The 21,825-nt window shown below is 41.6% G+C and overlaps 1 protein-coding gene across 1 annotated transcript in view; it reads right to left on the bottom strand.

Moving 5' to 3' along the window:
- The window catches only part of TMBIM6 (transmembrane BAX inhibitor motif containing 6), a 381,522-nt gene that overhangs the window by 205,223 nt on the left and 154,474 nt on the right, over positions 1-21,825 (bottom strand). The window contains exon 7 of the mRNA XM_044083808.1: positions 4,885-4,964. Within this exon, the coding sequence (XP_043939743.1) occupies positions 4,885-4,964 (80 nt within the window). The remainder of the gene's footprint in view (positions 1-4,884; positions 4,965-21,825) is intronic.

Consider the following 21,825-nt stretch of genomic DNA (forward strand, 5'->3'; position numbering starts at 1 on the left):
CAGCCATGTACAGAGTCTGTACCTATGGCACTGAGGCTGAAGTGAAAGACTGCAGCTGCCAGAGACAGAAGCAAATAATGTCATCAGGACTGAAAGCACAAGCTCCAGCATCAGCCACAACAGCCAGATGTACAACACTACAGAAATGCTCACTTACTCTGGGCCCAAAACCAGAAGATGACCCCAAAAGTTGGAAAGTGGAACCAGACATCAGTAAAGGCCCCAACAGTACTTGCATCAAATCAAACCCTAGACAGACCAATTCCAAGGCCCGGGCCCAAAAGAAACTCCAAAAACCAGTAACTGCTAAGAAAGCCATTAAGATCTATATGTTAAACTCAAAGGCTGAAGACCCTGTATTAAGAACTTGGCCAACTCTAAAATATATCTGTTGACATTATTAGCCCCTGCTAGTCAAAATCCAGACTGTCACCTAGATGAGGACCAGCGAGAACAAAGATGTTCTGGCCTAAATATTACAGAGTGCCTCTGTCCACCCTGGAATCAAAGGGGAGGAGGCAAAAATATCATTGATGGACTAGGTCTCCATCTTCTTCCAGTTTAAATACAATACTAGGAACTGAAAGTCTCCTAACAAATCTTACAGACCTTGCTGATGGTGGATCCACCACCAAAAATACATAGAGGTTTCTGCTTAGATAGTTTGCATATCAAGAAACTAATGCATAACAAAAGTATTTACATTTTAAAATTTAACACTCTGTGTCCACTTTAGGGCTTAATCTTGAATGTAATTGGAGGCTGCTCATTTCAATTTTAATTGATTTTAAATGGCTGCGTATTTAAATGGGGGCTAACTGATGGTTTTGTGTACTCTTTAAAGGCTTTGCCGAGGCGCTAAGACTTATCATAATTTTGTACTTCTGCTGGCTGTTTCGTGGAATTTTAGCTTGTATAACTTTTTCTATAACACTTTCTATTCTGACTAAGGGGAGCCCAGACTCTAGGTCCTCATGGTTTTAAGCAGCACTCAAAGCATGTTTCTAGGTTAGGGGAGGTACTACACTTCATTTGTAGATGCACTGACCACCATTGTATTCTGGAGACTGTGGCCCTCAGCTGTGAGAGCTAGTCTTCATACTGCCCTCACTGTCCTTGGAGTTTGAGACCCCTGCCTTAAATGTTAACAGAATATATGAATCACAAGTGTGACATTTAACTGAAAAGCTTTTCAAAGCAGAAGACAGTGTGCCTGTCATCAGGTTAGAATTTGTGCCAACATTCGCATTTTTTTTAAAGCTCCAATCTCTGTAGCGAGAATGAAAACTAACTATACAGCAAAACAGCCAAACTGTAAAATCCAAACAGTAGAAAATCAAGAGTGTACAAACTATGCAGAGCAACAAACTGTTAGGGCCAAGACAGAAAACACACCAAAGCCTTGGGGGTTTTAAAGTAAAAAATAAAAACTGCAATAAAAGGAATGCTCTGCATGGGCTCTGTCCATGTTAAAAAAAAAAAAAATTTAATTTGAGACAGAGCATGCAATTTTTAACACCCAGACCTGCTGTACCACAAATTAAAGAACTTTAAATCAACTGTTACACTAAAGACAACAGTAGAATCAATTCCATGGCAGAAAGTAAAGCAATAAAAATATAAAATGTAAAGCAAATACTAGATTTTTTTTTTTTTTTTAACACAAGTTATTGAAATAATTACAAACGCAGCATGAAGCAATTTCTCCAATGCAACTAGCTGGCAAAGCATTTTGGTTAAAAAAAAAAGGGGGGGGGGGGGGAGTGCTAGTAGCCTGAAAGCTTCAGATGCCAATGTGACCCAAGGCTTGCAGCTTTAGTCCTGTTCCTGACAAAGATGGACTGCATCTTAGATTTGATATGGCAAACTGTTGTACAGCCTTCCCACCAGGGCCCACTGCTGAAAATGTGATCTGCCCTGTCAGACTTTCCCAATAAATGATGCCGGACCAGGACTTTGGAATTCAGGCCGACTGCGCGTAGCCTGCCAGAAGGATAACCCAAGTGTAATGACTGCAACAGTGAAACACTAAGAACATCTAACTAAATAAAGAGAGAGAAAAGAATAAGGGACAAAACTAGCCTCTGGAATATTCCTGCAGTGACGCCAAGTAGAAAAATGAGGTATTTACTTTAACTACTGCTGTTCCTCTAGTTAGGTAGTTTGTGAAACATTTAAAATGTCTTGTACAAGTCAAGGTTAGTCAGCTTGGTGGTTAATGACAGAAAGAACTCAGTCAGCACAGGTGACGAGAACCATTTTTACTTAATTTAGTAAAATATTCTCTATTGCAACTAGAAGGCAGCAAGAACACTGAATCCCTGAATAAAATAAAGCTGTACAGTGACAAGCCAAACTTGTTAATATAAATTTCATCTGTCGGCAAACAAGCTTCTCTTATTTTAGAGGATATTTTTCAGTCTGGCTCATGTTTCCAACCTACATGAGTAAGTACATGAGGGCTTTTACTCCAAGCTGCTGCGAGAAGTGAACAAGGCAAGCTGATGCTGTACAACAGCCCTCTTCCAACAGCCATATGTTTGGCAGAATACATCCAATGAAAGACAGCCTTCCTTCTTGCCTTTTCTAAAAAGTCTGTAGACCTCATAACCACAATGCAATTTAAAAAGAAAAAAATGCATTTTCTTCTGTATCTGTGGGGTAAGTGAGAAAAATAAGACCTGTGAAGCAAAATGTCTTTGACCACTATACTCAAAAAGGAGATTACACACCTCTCACTACAATAGAATGTTTACTACTAAACGGGGTGGAAAAGGCCTTAAACTTGCAAGAACAGTTTATAGTTTCCAGAACTTTAGGGTTAGATAGTGATGTGATGTGCAGGTTGAAGACAAATTGTTCTTTCCATACAATTTTTCTGTTCTGCACATGTCTGACTATAGTCTTGAAAGGATTGCTCAAGGAAGCAGTGGGAGAAAGATCAGTGACTGAAAATATAGTCTCCATTTGTAGGCACCATTTTTTTCACTCAGAGATCAGGCAGATTAAATATTTGAGACAAGTAACCTACTGCAGAATTTAAATCTGAAGTACCTGTATAAGTTTCCATTCAACTGCTGAGCAGGACCGTTCAAGGAGGTGAAGGTGGGATACCAATGACTGAAAAGGTCATGACACCATCTAGATACATACTGTGTGTCAAATCATTACCCTGTCCACAAGGATGTCTTGTTCTTCTACAGACACTAATAAATAGATAACCTGGTGCAAACAATCCAATCTCAAGGTCCTCAACCAGCTTACATCACTGAAGATGTACTACTACACAGCAGTCACGTAATGTGCTCATGCTTGCGTTACACAAAACTCTGTTAATTTTTTAGCTGCACCCAATGGAACAGTGGAATAATCCCCCTTCAAAGTTTAATTTGGAAATAAATCTGGTGTTTACAGAAACTCACCTTCACCAGCATGTTCTTATTCATTTTTCCAAAGGCTATATCTATAGAACTGAATTTTGTAGAGCACCCTACATAGAATTTATGGCAAATTTCCTTTAACACCACTTCTTAACCACACTGCCTGCCAAATAGTCTCTCCCACTCAGTGACCCATTATCATAAGAAAGATCTAGGCCTACCTTGACATTGGCTCTATGTACTTGACATGCACTCTGAAGTTGTACTACTGACTTGTACAGGATTGACATTTACTTTCATGTCTTATTTTTTATGATACATCTGCAGAATAATTAATTTGTGTTAATATTCTTACATTACTACAAGTGAAGTTATTGACTTGTTTTCTTAGTACACCCAATTGACATCTTATATGTACATTTAACTCTCTTGTATTGTACTGTAATTAATGTAGCTGCTAATATTTAGCTTCTGCCTTTACTCAACTGTATCTGCACGCCTTTTACGTACTCTAAAACTTATAACAAAATTTTCTATTGTATTTATGTATTGATGTGGAGCTTTTCTCCCCAGGCCTCCACTTTAAATGGGCTCACTTCAACCCACTGGACGTTCCTGGTAAACAAATACAAGCAAATAAATAAATTACTGTATAACAAAATCTAGCCTGTGTTATATAATGTTATAAAAAACAAAGTATATTGAATCTGCTTAGAAAAGTACTGATCTAACCTGAAGACAGAAGCACGAGTTTGGAGAAAACCCATGCAGGAGCTCCAGATATTCAGGTTGCTTCACACCTTACAAAAATAGGGCAACTGAATACAGAAATATGCACATATTACTGTAGCCAATCTTGCCCTCCTGGCCCAGGTCAAGGCTAAAACGAATCTGTAAATACGACTTCTTGCCAGCTTAACAAAATGTTAAATAAATACACAATCAGTAATAATCCTACAAAAAAAAAATATCATTAATACAAGAGTTCTGCTGATTTCATCAGCTCCCCAATGTCAACAGACCAAGCTTTTTTTTTTTTTTTTTTTTTTTTTTTTTTAAGAAATTTAAAAATAAATTAAATTTCAAGTTAAAAACAAATGACAGCCTTCCAAACAGGGGCTTCAATACTCAAAAATAAAAACCTCTGAAGGCAGACAAGAACCTTAAGTGACCCTAGTACTAAGAGGAATGATCTAAATACCAGCCAGCTGAGGTCAGATTGCTGCAACCAGAGGTCAAGGCCACTTGTTACACATCTCACAATGGCTTACAACTGCTGAACAGTTTACCCAAAATCCAATTCTGTGAAACATTTCTGCATCACTGGCAGAAGCAAACACCTATATAATGCACAGGCTACATTGTGCTATACAATGAATTATTGTAGCAGCATCCTCAAAAGGATCTCTTAAACCATAATACATTGCATAAAACTGCACAAAATACTGTACTGCTAGTTACTACTCAGTGCTACAATACCAGTCGAAATAAAAATAACACTTACTTTTAAGAGAAGGACCGATCCAAAGAAAACATTGACCAGTGAAACAAGCAAGAGAATGCTAAGACCCGACATCAAAGTACCTGATTGAAAATAAATAAATAAATAGATAAGATATTAAATCACTCACATTACTAATGCAACAAAGCTGACATATGGGTTACAAACCCAAATACATCATTGTGGAAAATACAACTGTGTTGGGAACGGAACCTACCACAGTTGTACATGCTACAATACACTCAACACTCATTGTTGCAGTCCTCACTAATGGCAGTATTCTGCCAGAAGGTAGCTCGACAAATGGTCTGACTTCAGAACTGCACCATTCCCCACTCTGCCCTCCTGAAACTCACTCAGAGGACAGGGTGTCAGCAGTAGAACAGGATCTTTCCTTCTCTGGCTAAAGGTACAGCATACACAGCTAATGCATCACAGTATGAGTGGACCAAAATGGAAACACCTCACCTCACAAGAAAATAGTCTATCCACAAGACCCCAATCTCACTCTCTTGAGCTTGTACATGCACAAAAAATGAGTGAGCCCAATAAGGAGATGGCAGGGAGGGTGCTTAAGTAGTACAGGTACCCACCCACAACCACAAGATGTGCAAGGAGGAGGAGACAGTTAACAAGGACTGCATCAGTGAATGTACTATCTACAATTTTGTACGTTCCTAAAATATATAGCACTACATTCACTGCACTAGTCACTGATGCTGTCCTCACCAATGAAGATTCTCATAGCAAGAAAAAGTGTCTGACTGTCCCAAATGAGGTCTCCAAAAAAACAGACCTTGAACAGTAGAAGCAAATCTTGACCTTGTCTTGGACCAAACACCCAGATTATGTTTTGAGAAATGGCTTCAAAAACTGACTGGTAATTAACTCATCTGAGGAATGCTGTGGTGGCTGTTGTGACTGGTTCAACTGGCTTTTATATGCTCTAGCACTGAATTTATACAATAGCAGACAGAGGTCAAGCCACTTTATGCAAGCCATTTAATGCCCAGTTATTCACATGCTTCCCCTTCATACCTTCAGCAAAGGGCAACCACTCCTTCAGATTCCTTTTCTTTTGTACAAATAAAATATCAGCAGACTATGCACATCCAAAAAGAACACTTTCTCATTTTGTTTTGGGGATTACAGAAATACAGGAAGGTGAGTGGCATGATTCAGGGAAATGTCAAATTACTTTTTAAAATATATCAAGAGGTTGAAGTGAAGGAACACCACATCTTTGTGAAAACATAAAAATGGTTTCCTGCACATCAGTGCTTGCAATATTAAAATTCTCTCAGCACATGTCACAGCCACCAAGAACAGTCTCCCAAGGTAAACACTTTAGGGCCAAGGATGCTTTCTATAAAACATAGGTCCCACAATGGAGTAATGCCCCTTTTAGGTGATCTAAGGTACAACACAGCTTTTAGAATTGGAGACAGGAAGGCCAAGCTGCAAAAACATAAACCTTTAAAGGTGCACAAGACAGCATTATTATGTAAAGGTCTGACAATTCAAGACCAACAACATTTGAGGTGGATTCAGGTCTATGATCCTAACGGACACCAAAGGGAAAATTTACTCCATTTTGCTGGAAATGACAGAGTTTGGTTTCCTATCCTTCATTTCAATTACCAAGCCCTCTCAAAACATGAGCCTGGATGGAATAAATGCTATACCATCCAAGCCATCAGCCTTAGTGTAGTCAGGTTGCAGTGGATCAGGGATCCACCATGTTAAGTCCACATGCTCAAGCAACAATCTTTGCTAAATATGCAGGCAGGCAGAACCAATAACACTGTCCAAAAGCAGGCTATAAATACAGATTTTAGCCTAGATTACTTGATCTTCTGTAATACCTTGGCGATCAGGCAAAAGGTGGAAAAAGTATAGAAAAAGACTTGCCAGAATCATGGAAAAGGCATTTGGTCTCCAGGCTGCTGGAAGAGACTTCTTGCAGCAAAACACACTCAGCTGTCTTGTTTTTTTTTTTGCATCGCTTGCTTGCTGATGAGTTCCAGAAAGATTTTCCTATTCAAAATCCATGTCTTGTGGCTCTACCAAGAACTACTCAGTCTGCCAAAACACCCTCTTCTGATGGGTTGTAGGCCATCACTTGAGCCAAGGCAGACTCCTCAACCACCCCCCCATGACTGCATAGGATGCAATAGTGCGAATGCCTCTACTTGAGGCACTCTAGTGTACCCATAACTGTTCGAATGCTTTTAATACTAAGAAAACAGACATTTCCTTCACTTTTGTGTGTTCCTCATACTCCTGTCCCATGTGCCCTAGGGTTTCAGCGATATAATATGGGCCCCTCCCCAGGCTAAGTCCAAGGAGTATAATGACTGCAAACACCCTGAGCTAGTATGAATAATATCCCTAAACTAAATCATGCCTTGATTTTCCAGTGTGTGTATTTTCTTTCTTCATGCACAGTAAAATTGGAAAAGGCACTTCCAGCATATGGGAATGCTGAGTCCACCGGTTCCTGAGGTATCATATCACTGAAAGTTCTTCCTGGTCTTGCCAGCAGGGCCATAAGAATGCATAATCACAATGCAATGTACTCCAGAACTGCGAAAAAAAATCCATCAAACGGCTTTAGGGTTGCCTAAAGAAAAAGGGTATCGGAGTACTATCTCCTCTGGGAGAAAGGTCCTCCACAGTTCTATATCCAGCAGGGCAGTGCATCAAGAAACACAAACTTTATGCTGGCAATGAAAGGAGGCTTTCAGAAGTTGAAAGAAAAAGAAAGACTTTGAAAACGTGCTACAATGACATTCAAGGCCTTATCAATTTTTCTCAACTGAACCTGCTTAAACCGAGCAGTTGTCTAAGAGGGCCCTGCAATATACAATCACAGAAGTCAGACACTTTTATAATGACTCTGGGTGCAGTAAACAAGTCAAAGGAGCAAGAAAATGAAGTGGAAATGATCTCCCCTGCTTAAGATCTTAGCAACCTTCTATGGGTCCTGATAAAGGAAATATGTAGGGAGGTATCCTTTACATCCAGGGTGACTAGAACAGACGAGGAGAGAAAGTGAAAAGACAGTGAAGGGTCAGGATTTTAAATATGGAACAATTACAAAACCCAGTAGATCTTTAACGGATAACTGCTGCAGTAGCCTTAGCTACACAAGTTGTCTGCCAAGGATGCAACGGTCAGCTAGTTTGCAAAGCTTAAGGGCATCTTCCATGCACTCAGCCTGTTGAAAGCTCAAGCACAGCTAAAGAAAATAAGCAGTTTAGGCAGCACCACCTTCACAGTTTTCACACCAACTGAAAGAGGGAGGCTAGAGCCTTGAAATACATTAATGCTAAGTATTTAAACAGTGTCCTCACCCTTGCAAAAAACAAACAAAAAATAAAGGGGGGGGGCACAGGGTGGGAGGAAAGGTGCAGCTACTACATCAGTGATCATTTAAACATCTGTCACAAGTTTATTTACCCAACTATACTACATTCATTATTTGATCATGGCTGCAGTTGCCTTAGCTACATGGGTAAAAACAGCATAAATTTGGGGAGAGGAAAGATGAGGGTCCATGATCCTCGCAAATTTTGCTTTAGACCTGAAAAAGCAGTCTGGTTTGCAGGGCTTTGTAAAAGTACATACAGAGAAGCAATTACTGCTGCTAGAATGCTTAAGAATCTACTCCTTCCTAAAAAGCCACCAATGAAGCCAAGACCGTAGTAGAAGAAGCCTCAACTGCTGCCTAGGGCTGACTTGCGGTAAAAATAAAATGAGATATCATGGAACACCCATTTGGAAATAGTCTGCTCTGAAACAGGTTGCCCTTTTTGCCTAGCTTCATACAAAATGACTAACTGATCAAGATTCCTGAAGGTTTTAGTCTTGCCAACATAGTATCGGAGTACTCTGTGGACATCCAGAAAAACATCATTTTTACACTGTAGATAAAATACGGAGAGGAGGATAGTTTGGCTTACAATAAACTCGGATACTACTTTTGAGAACTAATCCTTCACTTATGCGTAAAGAAACCCCATCTCTGAAAAATGAGAGAAGACCGACCCACCATGGCAGCTTGCAACTCTGGCATTCTTCTTGCGAAAGTCAAAGCAATGAGCAAAAACTGTTGCCCATGACAAGAACCTAAAAATCAACCTGATGAGCTGGTTCAAATGGAGAAATAATTTTTCCAAAACAAAAATAAGATCCCAAGGAGGAATGATCTGTTGAACAAGTACATACAACACTTTTCATAAATATTTTGACATATGAAGGGGGGTGGAGTCCATGGGCAGACATGCTGAAATGGCCAACAAATGAACCTTGATAATAAGAAATGTCAGTGAATAACCACTCAAACATTGTGGAATTAAAGAAATACTAGCCTCAAAATAATCTCTGTTCCTATTTTGGCACAAAAATAGAAAATCTCTTCATTTACTCAATTTCCTAGTAGCAGGTTTCCTTGCTTCCTTTAATACTCACTGCAAGTCCTCAGAAAATAGTTTTAATACCTTTTAGCCACCTACTACCCAGGCACTTGGTTACAGTTGTTTTCAACTGGGGTGCAACAAACCGCCTTGACTAATATAACTAAGCTCAGTCGGAGATAAAGCTTGTGGTAACTGTCCTGGGCCATTTCCAAAAGGAAGAACCACATTTTCCAGACCAAAAGGAAGTCACCACAATGGCATGAAGATTCAGAAGAAGTCTGAAAAGAATAACCTTGGATATTAGTGGACTGGCATACAAGAATACTCCCATCCAAGGAAATAAGGCATTTATTTTCCAGGTCTGCTTGTTAAAGAGTGACTTTTGCCAACCGACTATCGTCAGTGGAGGCAAAAAGATCTATTTGGGGTATTCCCCACAACTAATCAATTCCGGGAAGATCCCCTAACTCAGGTTTCCATTTGTGAGGGTCTGTCCTGGTCCTGTTCAGCTTGTCTACCACAATACATTTGCTCCAACAGAAGTAAGATGCCTGTAGAATGAAGTTTTGCTGTCAAGCTACATCCCAGGTTACCATGGCTGTTCTGCATGGAGAGAAGTTTATATATTACACCACCGGGATATTGTCTAGAACTACTTGCAACTGTTCTGGGGACGCAAGATGATGAGATTTAAGTGCATTTCTTAATGACAGCATCTCTCATGTGTGTGTGTTTTGATCTTTTGTCCCAAAGGCCATGCACTTCTATCCCCATAAACACTGCTCCCTGGGCAAAGTCTAAGGTGTCTGTTGTATGTAAGGAAAGGGAAGACCTAGAATCAGATACAATTTGTCTCTTCAAAATAAATTCCCCTTGCACAAACTCCAAAACTGGAATGTGGACAGTCAAGGGATGCTGAAGCTGAAACCATACTGATTTTGGGTACAGGTGAATTTTTGTGATGTGGAGTCTTGCTACAGGAATCATGTGAATCACAGATGCCAAAAGACCTAGTATACTAAGAAATTCCCTTGCAGAGGACTTTTGTTTGAGTGAATAAATAACATACCTAGATACAGATCTACTTTTTCCTGATAAATAACTCCTCTTTGAAACAAGTAATCTAGGAGACAGCCCAGGAAAACATCTCTGAGAATGGGTCAAGCAGGTTTCCTGAAACCAAAGTTTGTGCAGACTTCTCAACCAATAGAGATTGAAGACACTCTGAAAAAGACTCTGCAAAGACAAAGAAAATGTAAATAGCCTGCAGTCTGCAACAGGCTACCACTGGAGCTAGATACTTTGCAAATACAACTGGAGCAGAAGATCACACAAAGGATAATACAGAACTGAAAAGAGTTACCCAGACAGTCTTAAAAATATCTGAAATCTGGAGCTATAGGAATGTGATAAGAATCTTTTAAATCTAGGATCACAAAAATAAAAATCTTACATAGGAAATGAGGGGTAACAGGTTGTGAAGAGAGCATTTTGTACTTAGGAGCAAGCCCAAACTTATTTAAAAAGGAAAAATTCAGACTGGACTCCATGAAGCTTCTTGTTTTAGCTCCAGGAGAAAAAAAAAAAAAAAACAAAACAAAAAAAATTCTTGAATAAAAACCTTCTCCAATCAGAACAGGAACAACTTCCATCACCTCCCGATTCAAGAGATGCTGAATGAAAACAGAAGTTTGATCGGATGGATGGATGAGGAGGAATCCTTTGAAAGGGAAGAAGAAATTGCCACTGCCATTAGTAATCCTCATTCGTCTCAAACAAATGGGTTCTGAAAGTATTTGTTGAGAAAGTGAAGTATAACTGTTCAGACTTTTGGGAGGGAGTGAAGGGGGCTTCTGATGATAGCAATTCAGATTTGTGAGACTGTCCACAATTCTGGGGATCTTCTGATTTCTTCTTGGAGCCTCCCTTCCACTGCTTTTAAAATGCTGCTGTACCAGCAGCTTTGCTTTTAAAATGCTGCTGTACCAGTAGCTTGTTATATCTGCTAACTTTCCTTTTTGTAAAATGTTGCAGAGGTAACATTAAATCCTTGACGAACTTGGAGAAGGAAGGATGAAAAATCTTGTGAAATTCCCTGAATTACCTTGCCTCTCTCATCACACCTTTTGAGGACCTCTGCAGCAGACTGTCCAAAGAATACCTCATTGTCAAAGGGAGAATTCAAAATTTCATACTTAACATACTCAGGAATACAAGTACACAACAACGCAAACTTCCTTATTACACTTTGTAGGAGACCTGGAGTTGACTAACTGAATCATAAGCACATTTCAAAGTGGGGACAACCACTAGAGACACAGAAGCAATAAACTTCCAATAATATGCTTTTTCCTTAGATGAGGGAAAAGATCATGTTCCTCACATTTTCAAGTGGCAGCCCTAAGGGTTAATATACTATCTTGATAAAGTACAGTTGTGTACACTTACCACAAATGTAGATGTTAAGAGTGTATTCACTGTTGCAGTCATCACATTTGGGTTATCTGCTTGAAGTAGCCCTCAGTCGGCCTGATTAACAAAGTCATGGGTCCTGCGTCGGTTGCTGTCCCTTCTTCCATGACGTCAGAGGTATAAAACATGCAGCCAACGCCATTACATCAGCTTTTCTTACCCCAGATGTCAGGTACCCCCCTAATGGGAAGCAATTAAATCTATAAACAAGAATATACCTCCAACAAAAAAGCAATACACCAAAAAGCTTTTTGAGCATAGTAAAGGAGAGTAGAGGTATAGCCAAAAGTAGTAGGGGGGCTGGAAGGAGGGTAACCAGGACTGCAACAGTGAATACACTCGAACATCTACATTTAAGATAAGCGTGCACAACTGTACTATGTTCTTAGTGTTTCACTGTTGCAGTCATCACATTTGGGTAGATTCCCAAAGCTAAGGGTGGGAGGAGGAATTTGGATAGCATTAGGACCAGCTATAAGACCCTTCAAGACTACAGTGGCAAAGCCAGCTCTGAATTTAAAGAAAATTGGCAGATGGTAATGCTTTGTGAAAGTATGTACAGAACTCCAGGTAGCAGCGTCAAGGATGTCCCTGGTAGGGACGTCTCTGAGAAAGGCTGTAGAGGCAGAGGCAGCCCTGGTTGAGTGGGGTCTGATCTCCTGTGGGATAGATTTTCCATGGTGCTTGTAGCAGAAATGAATGCAGTGGCATATCCATCTGGAAATGGTTGGCTTTGAAATAGCCTTCCCTTCTGCCCCTGCAGCAAATGCCACCAGCAGTTCAGATTTCCTTTGAGGTTTAGTCCTGTCCAAGCAGAATCTAAGTTGCCTGTGCACATCTAAGGAGTGCAGTATCCGTTCCCCTTTGTTCTGTGGATTAGGAAAGAAAGCTGGCAAATGAATGGACTAATTAAAGGGCCACATATTTGATACCACCTTGGCCAACAAGGAAGGATTGGTCCTGAGGGACACCCTGTCCGCATGAAAAATGAAAGGCTCCACTGCCATAAGAGCCTGTAATTCAGATAGCCTTCTTGCTGAAGCGATTGCTAAAAGGAAAGCTGTTTTCCAAGAAAGGAATTTTAAGTCGGCAATAGCAGCTGGCTCAAAAGGAGGAACAATGAGTTTCTCCAATACAAAATTATGGTCCCAGGCTGGGGTTGGAGCTCTCCTGGGTGGTCTCAAATTTTTGGCCCCTCTGAGGAACTGCTTGAGCAGTGGGTGAGAAAAGAGGGGGGGTTCTGTGTTATAATGAGCTGAAACAGCTGAGGCGTGGATTTTGGAGGAGGAGAAAGACAGGCCCTTGTGAATCATCTCAGTTAAGTAATGTAAAATCGGAGGTAAATTGGGCACTGCTGTGCTCATCCTTTGAGACTGGTTCCAGACACAGAATCTTTTCCATTTTTCAGCACAGAATCTTTTCCATTTTTCAGCATAAGATTTTCTAGTACTACGCCTCCTTGCCTCTAAAATGATATCCATCACTGGTTTACTGAGGGATGGTAAAGGAGAGATTAGGTAATTAGCCAGGCTGCTAGGTTCAGTGTGTGAAGCTGAGGGTGTACAGAATCCAGTTCTCTTGCTGAGACAATAGGGTAGGAGTCTGAGGTAGGTGCCATGGGGCCTACTGCGACACACTGCACAAGAAAGGGTTATCAGTGTTGGCGTGGCCAGTGTGGTGTAATCAAAATTGTCCTTGATTTGTCTGGTTTGATCTTTAGTAGTACTTTGGAGAGCAGAGGCAGAAGAGGAAAGGCATAAACTGATTGGATGATCTGTCCTTCAGCTGGAAAAACCTCTTTCCAAGCTTGTTTTTGGGGAGTCTTTGTGCAAAATTTGTCCAACTGATAGTTCTGGGGGGAGGAGGCAAACAGGTCTATATCTGCCCCCCCCCCCCCCATTTGCTTGTCAACATGTTGAAAATCCTTGGTTCCAGTTTCCACTCGTGTGGGCCATAAGGTTTCTGCTTTGATTGTCTGCCAGTGTGTTTAGTTTTCCTGGCAGGAACTGAGCTTGTAGATTCACTTGGTAGCTCAGGGCTGTGTTCCACAAAGTCATGGCTAGTCTGCAGAGGGATAAGAATGTGTACCCCCCCCCCTGCTTGTTTATGTACCACATAACAGTGGTGTTGTCCATCTTTACCATTAACTGTCCTGGAAGAATGTGATCCTTGTAGGCAGGCTTGTCAGAGCATTCTGTACAGCTAACATTTCTTTTTGATTGATATGCAGGTGCATTTGACTGGAGTTCCATTTGCCCTGAATGCACTTCCCTGCCAGGTGAGCTCCCCATGCATAGTCTGATGAGTCTGTTACGGTTTGGGCAGCAGGGGGTAGTGTGAATGGTAGTCCCGCGTTTTGGTGGCAGGCCTCTGCCCACCAAAGGAACTCTCGGTGTAGGCAAGGTATGACGGGAATGAATGTTGACAACATAGGTTTTTTAGATACCCTTGAAGTTTCCTCATATGCAGTCTTGCATATGGAATTAGAAGAGTGCAGGAGGCCATAAACCCTAATGCTTGTAGTATTTGCCTTGCAGATAGCAAGTTTGTGGCCACTTGTTTGAAGTAGGTTGTCAAATGAATTTGTTCCTCTGGAGTGAGAAAAGCCCTCTGGGAAGTTGTATTTAAGCTTGCTCCCAGGAATATAATTTGTTGACAGGGTACCAGGTGTGATTTCTTTTCATTTATGGTGTACCCCAGACAAGTTAGCACCCTCTGTACAAAGGCCAAATGATTCAAAAATATGTCCTGGCTTTCTGCCTGAATTGGACAATCATCCAGGTATGGGTATATTTAAATATTTCTTTGCCTGCAAAATGCAATGACTGGAGCTAGGCACTTTGTGAATACCCTGGGCGCAGTAGATAAGCCACAGGGCAGTGCAGGTAACTCTCAGTGCGTGTAGCCTGCTTTGAAGCGTAGCTATCTTCTGCAAGATTCCCCGACTGGGATGTGCAGGTATGCCTCCTTTAAATCTAGTGTTGCCAACCAGGCGTCTTTGCCTAGCATATGCGTGTAGCCTGCTTTGAAGCATAGCTATCTTCTGCAAGATTCCCTGATTGGGATGCACAGGTATGCTTCCTTTAAATCTATTGCCTAGCATAGGGAGCAACTGGTGAAGAGTCAGCATCTTGAATTTTGGAATCACCAAAAAGGTGTTTAGAGTAGACAGGTCCAGGAAAGGTCGCAATGAATTGTCCTTTCTGGGTACCAGGAAAGGTCACGAGTAGAAACCTTGTCCCTTTTCCTCTTCTGGTACCAACTGAATAGCCCCTATGCTTGAGAGAGAAAGTACTTGCTTTTGGGCCTCTGCCCACTGATTTGGGGGTAGATCTGGCACCCGCTTGGTGTTGGTAACGTGTGGAAGTGAAATCTGTATCCTTGGGACACTATATTTAAAACCCATTTGTCCTGGGTAATGAGTTCCAAGTTCTTTGCATGAAGAGCAATCTTTCCCCACAAAGGGGCAGTCAGGTGATAAGTGCTTGGAAATTTTAAAGAGAAGTTACTGAGAGTTTACCATAGGGGGGAGTTTTATTACTCCCAGATTTGGAAGTGGAGGCCCCCCCACTGCTTAGTCCTGTGCGTACCCTGGGACTGAAGCCTGGGAGCTCTGCTGGATCTGGGTTTGGATTGAAGGTCTGGAAGAGGCAGGAAAAAAAAAACAATTCTTGGAAGGGCAATGCCTACTAAATCTTGCGGGTTGTACTTGTAAATAATCTTAAACAGTTTGCATAGATTTAGCTTTTTCCTTCATCTTTTTAAGAACTTCTGCCTTGTTGCCAAACAGGCGGTCCTGGTTTAAGGGAGCATCCAGTTAATTTCACTTTAACTTGATCTGGCAAGGATTGCTCCTTAAGCCAAACATGCCTTCTAAGCACAGACCCAGTTACTGCAGCCCTGCAAGATGCCTCTAGTGAATCAAAACCACATTGCAAAGTATGTTTTCCAACTTATTCAGCTGAATGCAGTAAATCCTGTAAATCCTTATTTTCAACACAAATCAGGAATCAGCATCATTTTCTGTTTAAGCAATCCAATAACATGTTGCTGATACTTTAACATTTGAAACTTGCAGTTTAAGGCCCTAACGGCCAAAGTTGCATAAGTGTATTACCTTCTTACCCCATCTATCCAGTGCCCTGGAGTCTCTATCAGAGGGGGTAGGATTTTTGGCAGTAGTAGCTGTAATGCCCTGTGAAATGGCCTCAGGATCCACCGTAGGATTTTTAAAAAGGAAAATGTGAGAGTCAGGGACCCTGTAATATCTACCAGGTTTTCTCTGAGCAGGAGGTAAAGAGTTAGGGGCCAAGCTAGATTCTGAAAAGGCATTATCAACATTGTCTAGTACAGGAGGTATGGCTAAAGGCCTGTGCTGGGGTAGGAGTAAGAAGTCCCTAAGCCTCTTTTTAGAATCAGAGAAATCCTGACTTTCCCAACAAAAATGCTCCCTGAGAGTATGCAAGGTTTCACCAAAAGAGAAATCCTTTGGGGGCAGAGGTAATAGAGTCATCAGCGTCAGAATCCTCATAGGTAGATAAGGGTAAATCCTGGTCATCAGAAGTAACAGAAAATTCAGAATCGTGGTCAGAAGTATCATAAGCAAACTCAGTTCTAGGTCCTCTCAGAGGGGAAAGGCTGGCTTCCCCTGATTAAAGTAACAAGGTCTTCAGCCATTCTTATTTGTTTTTTAGGCATAGAGGCCTGACCATGCAGTCTGGGCGTCAGTTTTCTAGGCATGGTTCGAGTTTTAGGCCTTGAAGAAGAGGATGGCTTCTGTTTAATACGCAAATCAGTAGGCCTGAATACACCCTCAGAAGCTGGTGCCTGCACAGCGGCTCTGGACCCATCCAAGGTAGAGACATCCGCAGGTTCCACAGTTGAAGCATTCATGGCATACCGGACTCCGAATGGGTCTCAGGAGAGGCCTGCAAATCTGAAGTAGCGTGCATCAGTGGCTGCGAAAGCGCCTGAGTACCGGCGAACTGGCTTAGGAGAAGCATCGTCAGTAGTTTTGGCCCTAGGCGGCCTGTCTGTCTTTATTTTTGTGTTTTTTAGGAATGTCTGTAGTCTGATGGCTTACCGAAGACATATCAGGATAATTGAACAGAGCACCAAAATATTTAGAAGCGAAACTACACAGACGACTGATAGTTCGTAGGCACAAAACAGACAGCGAGGTACGTCGTGGTCAGGGCCTAGGCAATACAGTACGAATGAGAATATTTGAGGTATTTGCTTTCCACAAGAAATGCAATTATTTACTTTTACTGACGTTGGTTTAGAGCAAGAAAAAGTTTCTCCAGCAGGGTACTTAGCTTAGTGGAAGACTTGGGTTCTGAAACTCAAAAACGAAAATTTCAGGAGTCGGCCGACCGGCACTTGTGAACTGCTTCTGCTTCGGGCACCGCACGACAAGAACGACTGATGTAATAGCGTCAGCTGCATGTTTTATACCCCTGACGACCTGACGTCATGGAAGAAAGGACAGCAACTGACGCAGAACCCAAGACTGTTAATCAGGCCGACTGAGGGTTACTGCAAGTAGATAACCCAAATCTGATGGCTGCAACAGTGAAACACGAAGTACATCTGAGAATTCTATATTAAAAAAAAAAAGTTGTTAGGAGGATACCCCCCACCCCCAAACAAAAGCTTTCCCATTCTCGTAAGAAAGGACAGGAACAGCATTAACCACATATTCAGTAGCAGATGGGTTCACCAGAGAGGTACAACTGCTGCATCTTAAAGTTTGACTCTCAAACCGTAAAACTGAAGAACTTTATACAATTGTAACTGCTTTCTTGGAGGCAGCAGAGTGACGGTCAGACACTATGCAAGACTTAGTGGCCTGCTTTGAAAATTTAGTTTGTATGTATTCTTATGATGTTAAGCCCCACCTGAATAAAGGTTTTCTTAATATCAGAAGTTACCCAAAATATCATTCTATCCTCCAGGTAGGTAAATGAGTGAGCTGGCATTGCACAAGATTAGATGAGGTGGTGGACAGCCTGATGGAAGTTTAATCTGCCATTTCCTCCAGGGTTAACAGCACTGAGGAACCCACAGACATTTCTTTCCATTGCTTCCAGCACCTGAAGTGTTTGCCTTTGTCTCATCTGGACAGACAGGCCAGGACTTAGAAAGGCAATTCTTGTTGAAATTGGGTAACAGCAAATAAAGTGCTTAACCAGTTGCATAGTCCCCCCCCCCCCGCCTTTTAAAGGTGCTTTCAGCAGTGGCTATGAAGACCTCCTTATCCAGGGGTATACCCAGGAGCTCAATTTTCACATGATCTGCAGGGACAGTGCCCTCAGTCAAGAATGCCACCAAAATGACACGTTTGCTGTTGCCCAACATGACACATCCACCACATTACAGCGTCTTTTTTGAATGCACTACAACCTGGTTATGATAGGCTCAGGTCCTTATCTGTGATTCTGTCTACAGCGGACCTAATCTTATCCAAAGATCACTGACAAGTAAATGGATTTTGCAGTTTAACACTCAAGGCCAGGGTAGCACAGAAACAGGCTACCTCACCCACCCAAAGTGCTCGAGTATTGCACTACTCTTGTCATTTGGAATGAAGTTCCTGAACAGAGCCAAAGAGAATCCATCTCGAAAATACAGGGACCCCACAATTTGATCAGCCAGAGATTCCTGCAGAGGAACTTGTAAGAATCCTTTCTTAACAGAACAAAGTTATTTAAACCAGATTTTTACTCACAAGAAGTAATTGCAGATAAAATACTCATGCTTTCACAACTTGTTAGAACAAACTGTTACACAACGAAACTGTAAATCAAATTCTGAAAATCAAAGCTGAAGTATACATTTTTCTCCATACCAATTTTCCCATCCTTATCAGAAAAAAACAGGATTAGAATTTAAGTGCTTAGCAGCAGTGGGATCGACTAAAGGTAAAGCCAGGATTAGAATTTAAGTGCTTAGCAGCAGTGGGATCGACTAAAGGTAAAGCTGCTGGATCAAGCTTGGGAAGCGTGTATAAAATTTTAAAAAAGACTGAATGAATACGTCCTGCTTCTTAGGGGCAGCTGGCCACCAGGAAAATTGTAGGCTTGAACACACATTCTTATGGCTCTGCTTGCTTTAGAGCAATTTATGCAAGTTCAAAAAATCCTTCTGTAACAACTCGTATTTTCTGAAGGACTGGACTCCACAGAAAGAATCGGAAACTAAGCTCTCCTCAGAGTTATAATCAGAAATCTGAGGGGGAGGGGGGACAATGTATCCATCTCTGCATATTTCACAATGTCAAATCTCTTTGGGAAAATAGGAATCCCACTTTCTTTTACCAGAAACTACATTACAAGGAAGATCCACAGCCTGAATTAAACCCCTAGCCAGACCCAATAAACTACTACCATCCAAAAACAGTAAACACATGCTTGGTTTTCAGTTTCTTTCACAGGGAAAAATGGGACCAGTTTTGATAATGGCAGTAGCTGCCTCCCAAGTGATGGGCAAGCACTAGGACAAAACCAAGAAATCATCCCGGTTACCTCTCCCAGGACTGACAAGAGTGGTTCTCCCTTGACCTCAAAGATAAATGCACACTACATAACTTAATTTCAGTTCTCCCAGCATGAAAATAAACTCAGAAGAGAGCCAGTGAATTTGATCTTTAGGGGTAAATTTCAGTTACTGGCTAGTAAGTGCACTGCCTGGATGCCAGCAAAAAAAAAGTCAGAGAACCTGAAAAAACAAACCACAAAAGGTAAGGAGAAAACACTGGCTTGGAAGAATCCTGTAACTGTTCAGCAAAAAGAAGTTAAACTTCCAGCTTGTTAACGTCCAGTAATCTAAAGGAAAAAAGCCAAAAGTGCTCAGTCAATTGAAATAAACGACACAGTGAAGGAGTATATCTATTCAAATAACAAAAGACCAGAAAAAAAATGGAGGACGCTTTAAACAGATATTCAAATGAGCTGATAAAACTGAATGTCAGACACTGCTCAAGAAGAGAGGTTTCAAAAATGGTACAATTAAAGGACAGAGAACAGAAGGAAAACCCGAGATTTTCTGCTTTACTAGAGAAGGTAGAAAGTAAAGACTTCATTTTATGAAAGCAAAGTTAAGCAACTGGACTGGTATTCCACAGCAGTAACTGAAAGGGCACATTGTGCACATGTTCTAAACCCGGCTATGAGAAAGCAGCAAAAATCTTTAATAGTAAAGATGCAATCCAACCAGCAGAGAGAGATGATTCTGACAAAACTGTGGCAGAAAGAGAAAATGAAGGTTTTGAGACCTACTGTTTGTGGAAAACGATTAGGCACTGGTACACCAAGCAGAAGAGGAGGAAATGTATTCCAGCAAATCAGTGAATCTTGAGAAGCAGGTGTGGTTCAAGCTAATGTATCCACTTAATCTTCAGGATATTTTTTTCCTGGACAGCAACTCTTTTTTGATGCTGAACATGCTAAAAGAGGAAATATAAAAAAGTTTATCCAACAAGTGAGATATCAAACAGATGGGCACTCTGCTGCTTATTATAATAATAAAGCTCAGAGAGACTATTCCAGTGAAACTTTTTTCCCCATGTTCCAAAGGGAAATCTTGAAAGACAGAAAAAAAAAGCACAGGAGTTTACTAGAAGAACCAGACGCATGTTGGAAATGAAAAGAGAATGGATTTGGGAGACTGAGATAAACAGGAAGAAAGCAAGCAGCTCTGTAATCCTCCATTTATCAGTTTCAAAGCATCAGTTACATTTGTGAAATACGACAGCACAATGACGGTCAAACTTGAAGGGAAACCAAACTTTGTCAGGGCCAGTAGGGTGCAAGGAGGATAACTCTACTTCTCAACCGAACGTCCTTTAGAAATTGTGGGATCAGGAGAAGGATGGAAAGCATAAAGTCCCGTGGGCCAATCATGTATTAGGGCGCCCCTCGGGGACTCCCCCTGTGAGCAGATTAGGGCAAAGTAGTTGGTGCATTTGTGATTTGCTGGACAGGCGAATAGGTCGCAGCAAGGCTGGACCCAGTGGCTGAAGATCTTTGCTGCTATGACTGAATTGAGGGCCACTCGTGAGGCAGAAAGATGCACGTGCTTAGTTAGTCTGCAATCACGTTGAAATCTCTTGGAATGCGTTTTGCCATCAGGAAGTGGTTAGAAGCAGTCACCCACTGCCAAATTCTCATGGCCTCTCAACACATCTAGAAGGACTTGGTTCCCCCTTGTTTGTTGATATACCAGCCCTTGTTTGTTGATATACCAGCCCAGTGATATGTAGTCGGACTGGATAGCAACTGTCCCCGACGAGAGGACAAACTGAAAGGCTTGCAATGCTACAAGCACCGCCCTCAGTTCTATAACACTGATATGCAGATTGGCCTCCAGAGGGGACCAAGTACCTTGGACTGTCTTTCCATGAAAGTGCACACCCCACACACAGGGAAGCATCCATGGTCACTATGGCCTTGGGCAGGGAGGGGGAGAAGAGAGACTCCATAGTTCTTTTTCTGGTTTCATCCACAAAATTAAGTCTCGTTTGCATCGGTTTGTTATGCAGACCTGAAAGGACATAGGGTGATTGGAAGGGGACCACTGTGTTAGCAGGAGCCATGGAAGGGGACCCCTGTGTAGTAGGAGCCACTGAAGAAGTCTCATGTGTAGTCTTGCCAACCAAGGGAACTACTGTAAATAAATGCTGCCATTGATACTAGAAGCTGAAGGACAGCCCGAGCTGGAACGTGTCTTGAGAGAGTATCACCTGGAGTTGGGACTTCAGTCTTTCTAACCTGTGAGATGGAAGGGAGAGACTAGGCAAGATTGATTATCGAAAGTTGCTCCTATGAATTCCAGGGTTTGAGAAGTAATCAACTTGCATTTCTCCTTATTTATTGGGATTCCTATGTATTTTGCTAATTTTAGAGTGCAATATCAGGCTGTAACCAGTAGACGATTGGTGGGGGCAGTAGGGAGCCAATCGTCTAGATATGAAAACACCTGGAATCCTTGCAGTCTCAAGTGAGCTGTTACTACTGCCATGCATTTGGTGAACACTCTGGGGGCTGTAGAG

The sequence above is a fragment of the Protopterus annectens genome, chromosome 9.part0 (genome assembly GCF_019279795.1).
Source record: "Protopterus annectens isolate FY-2018-M chromosome 9.part0, PAN1.0, whole genome shotgun sequence".
Classification (NCBI taxonomy): Eukaryota; Metazoa; Chordata; order Ceratodontiformes; family Protopteridae; genus Protopterus; species Protopterus annectens.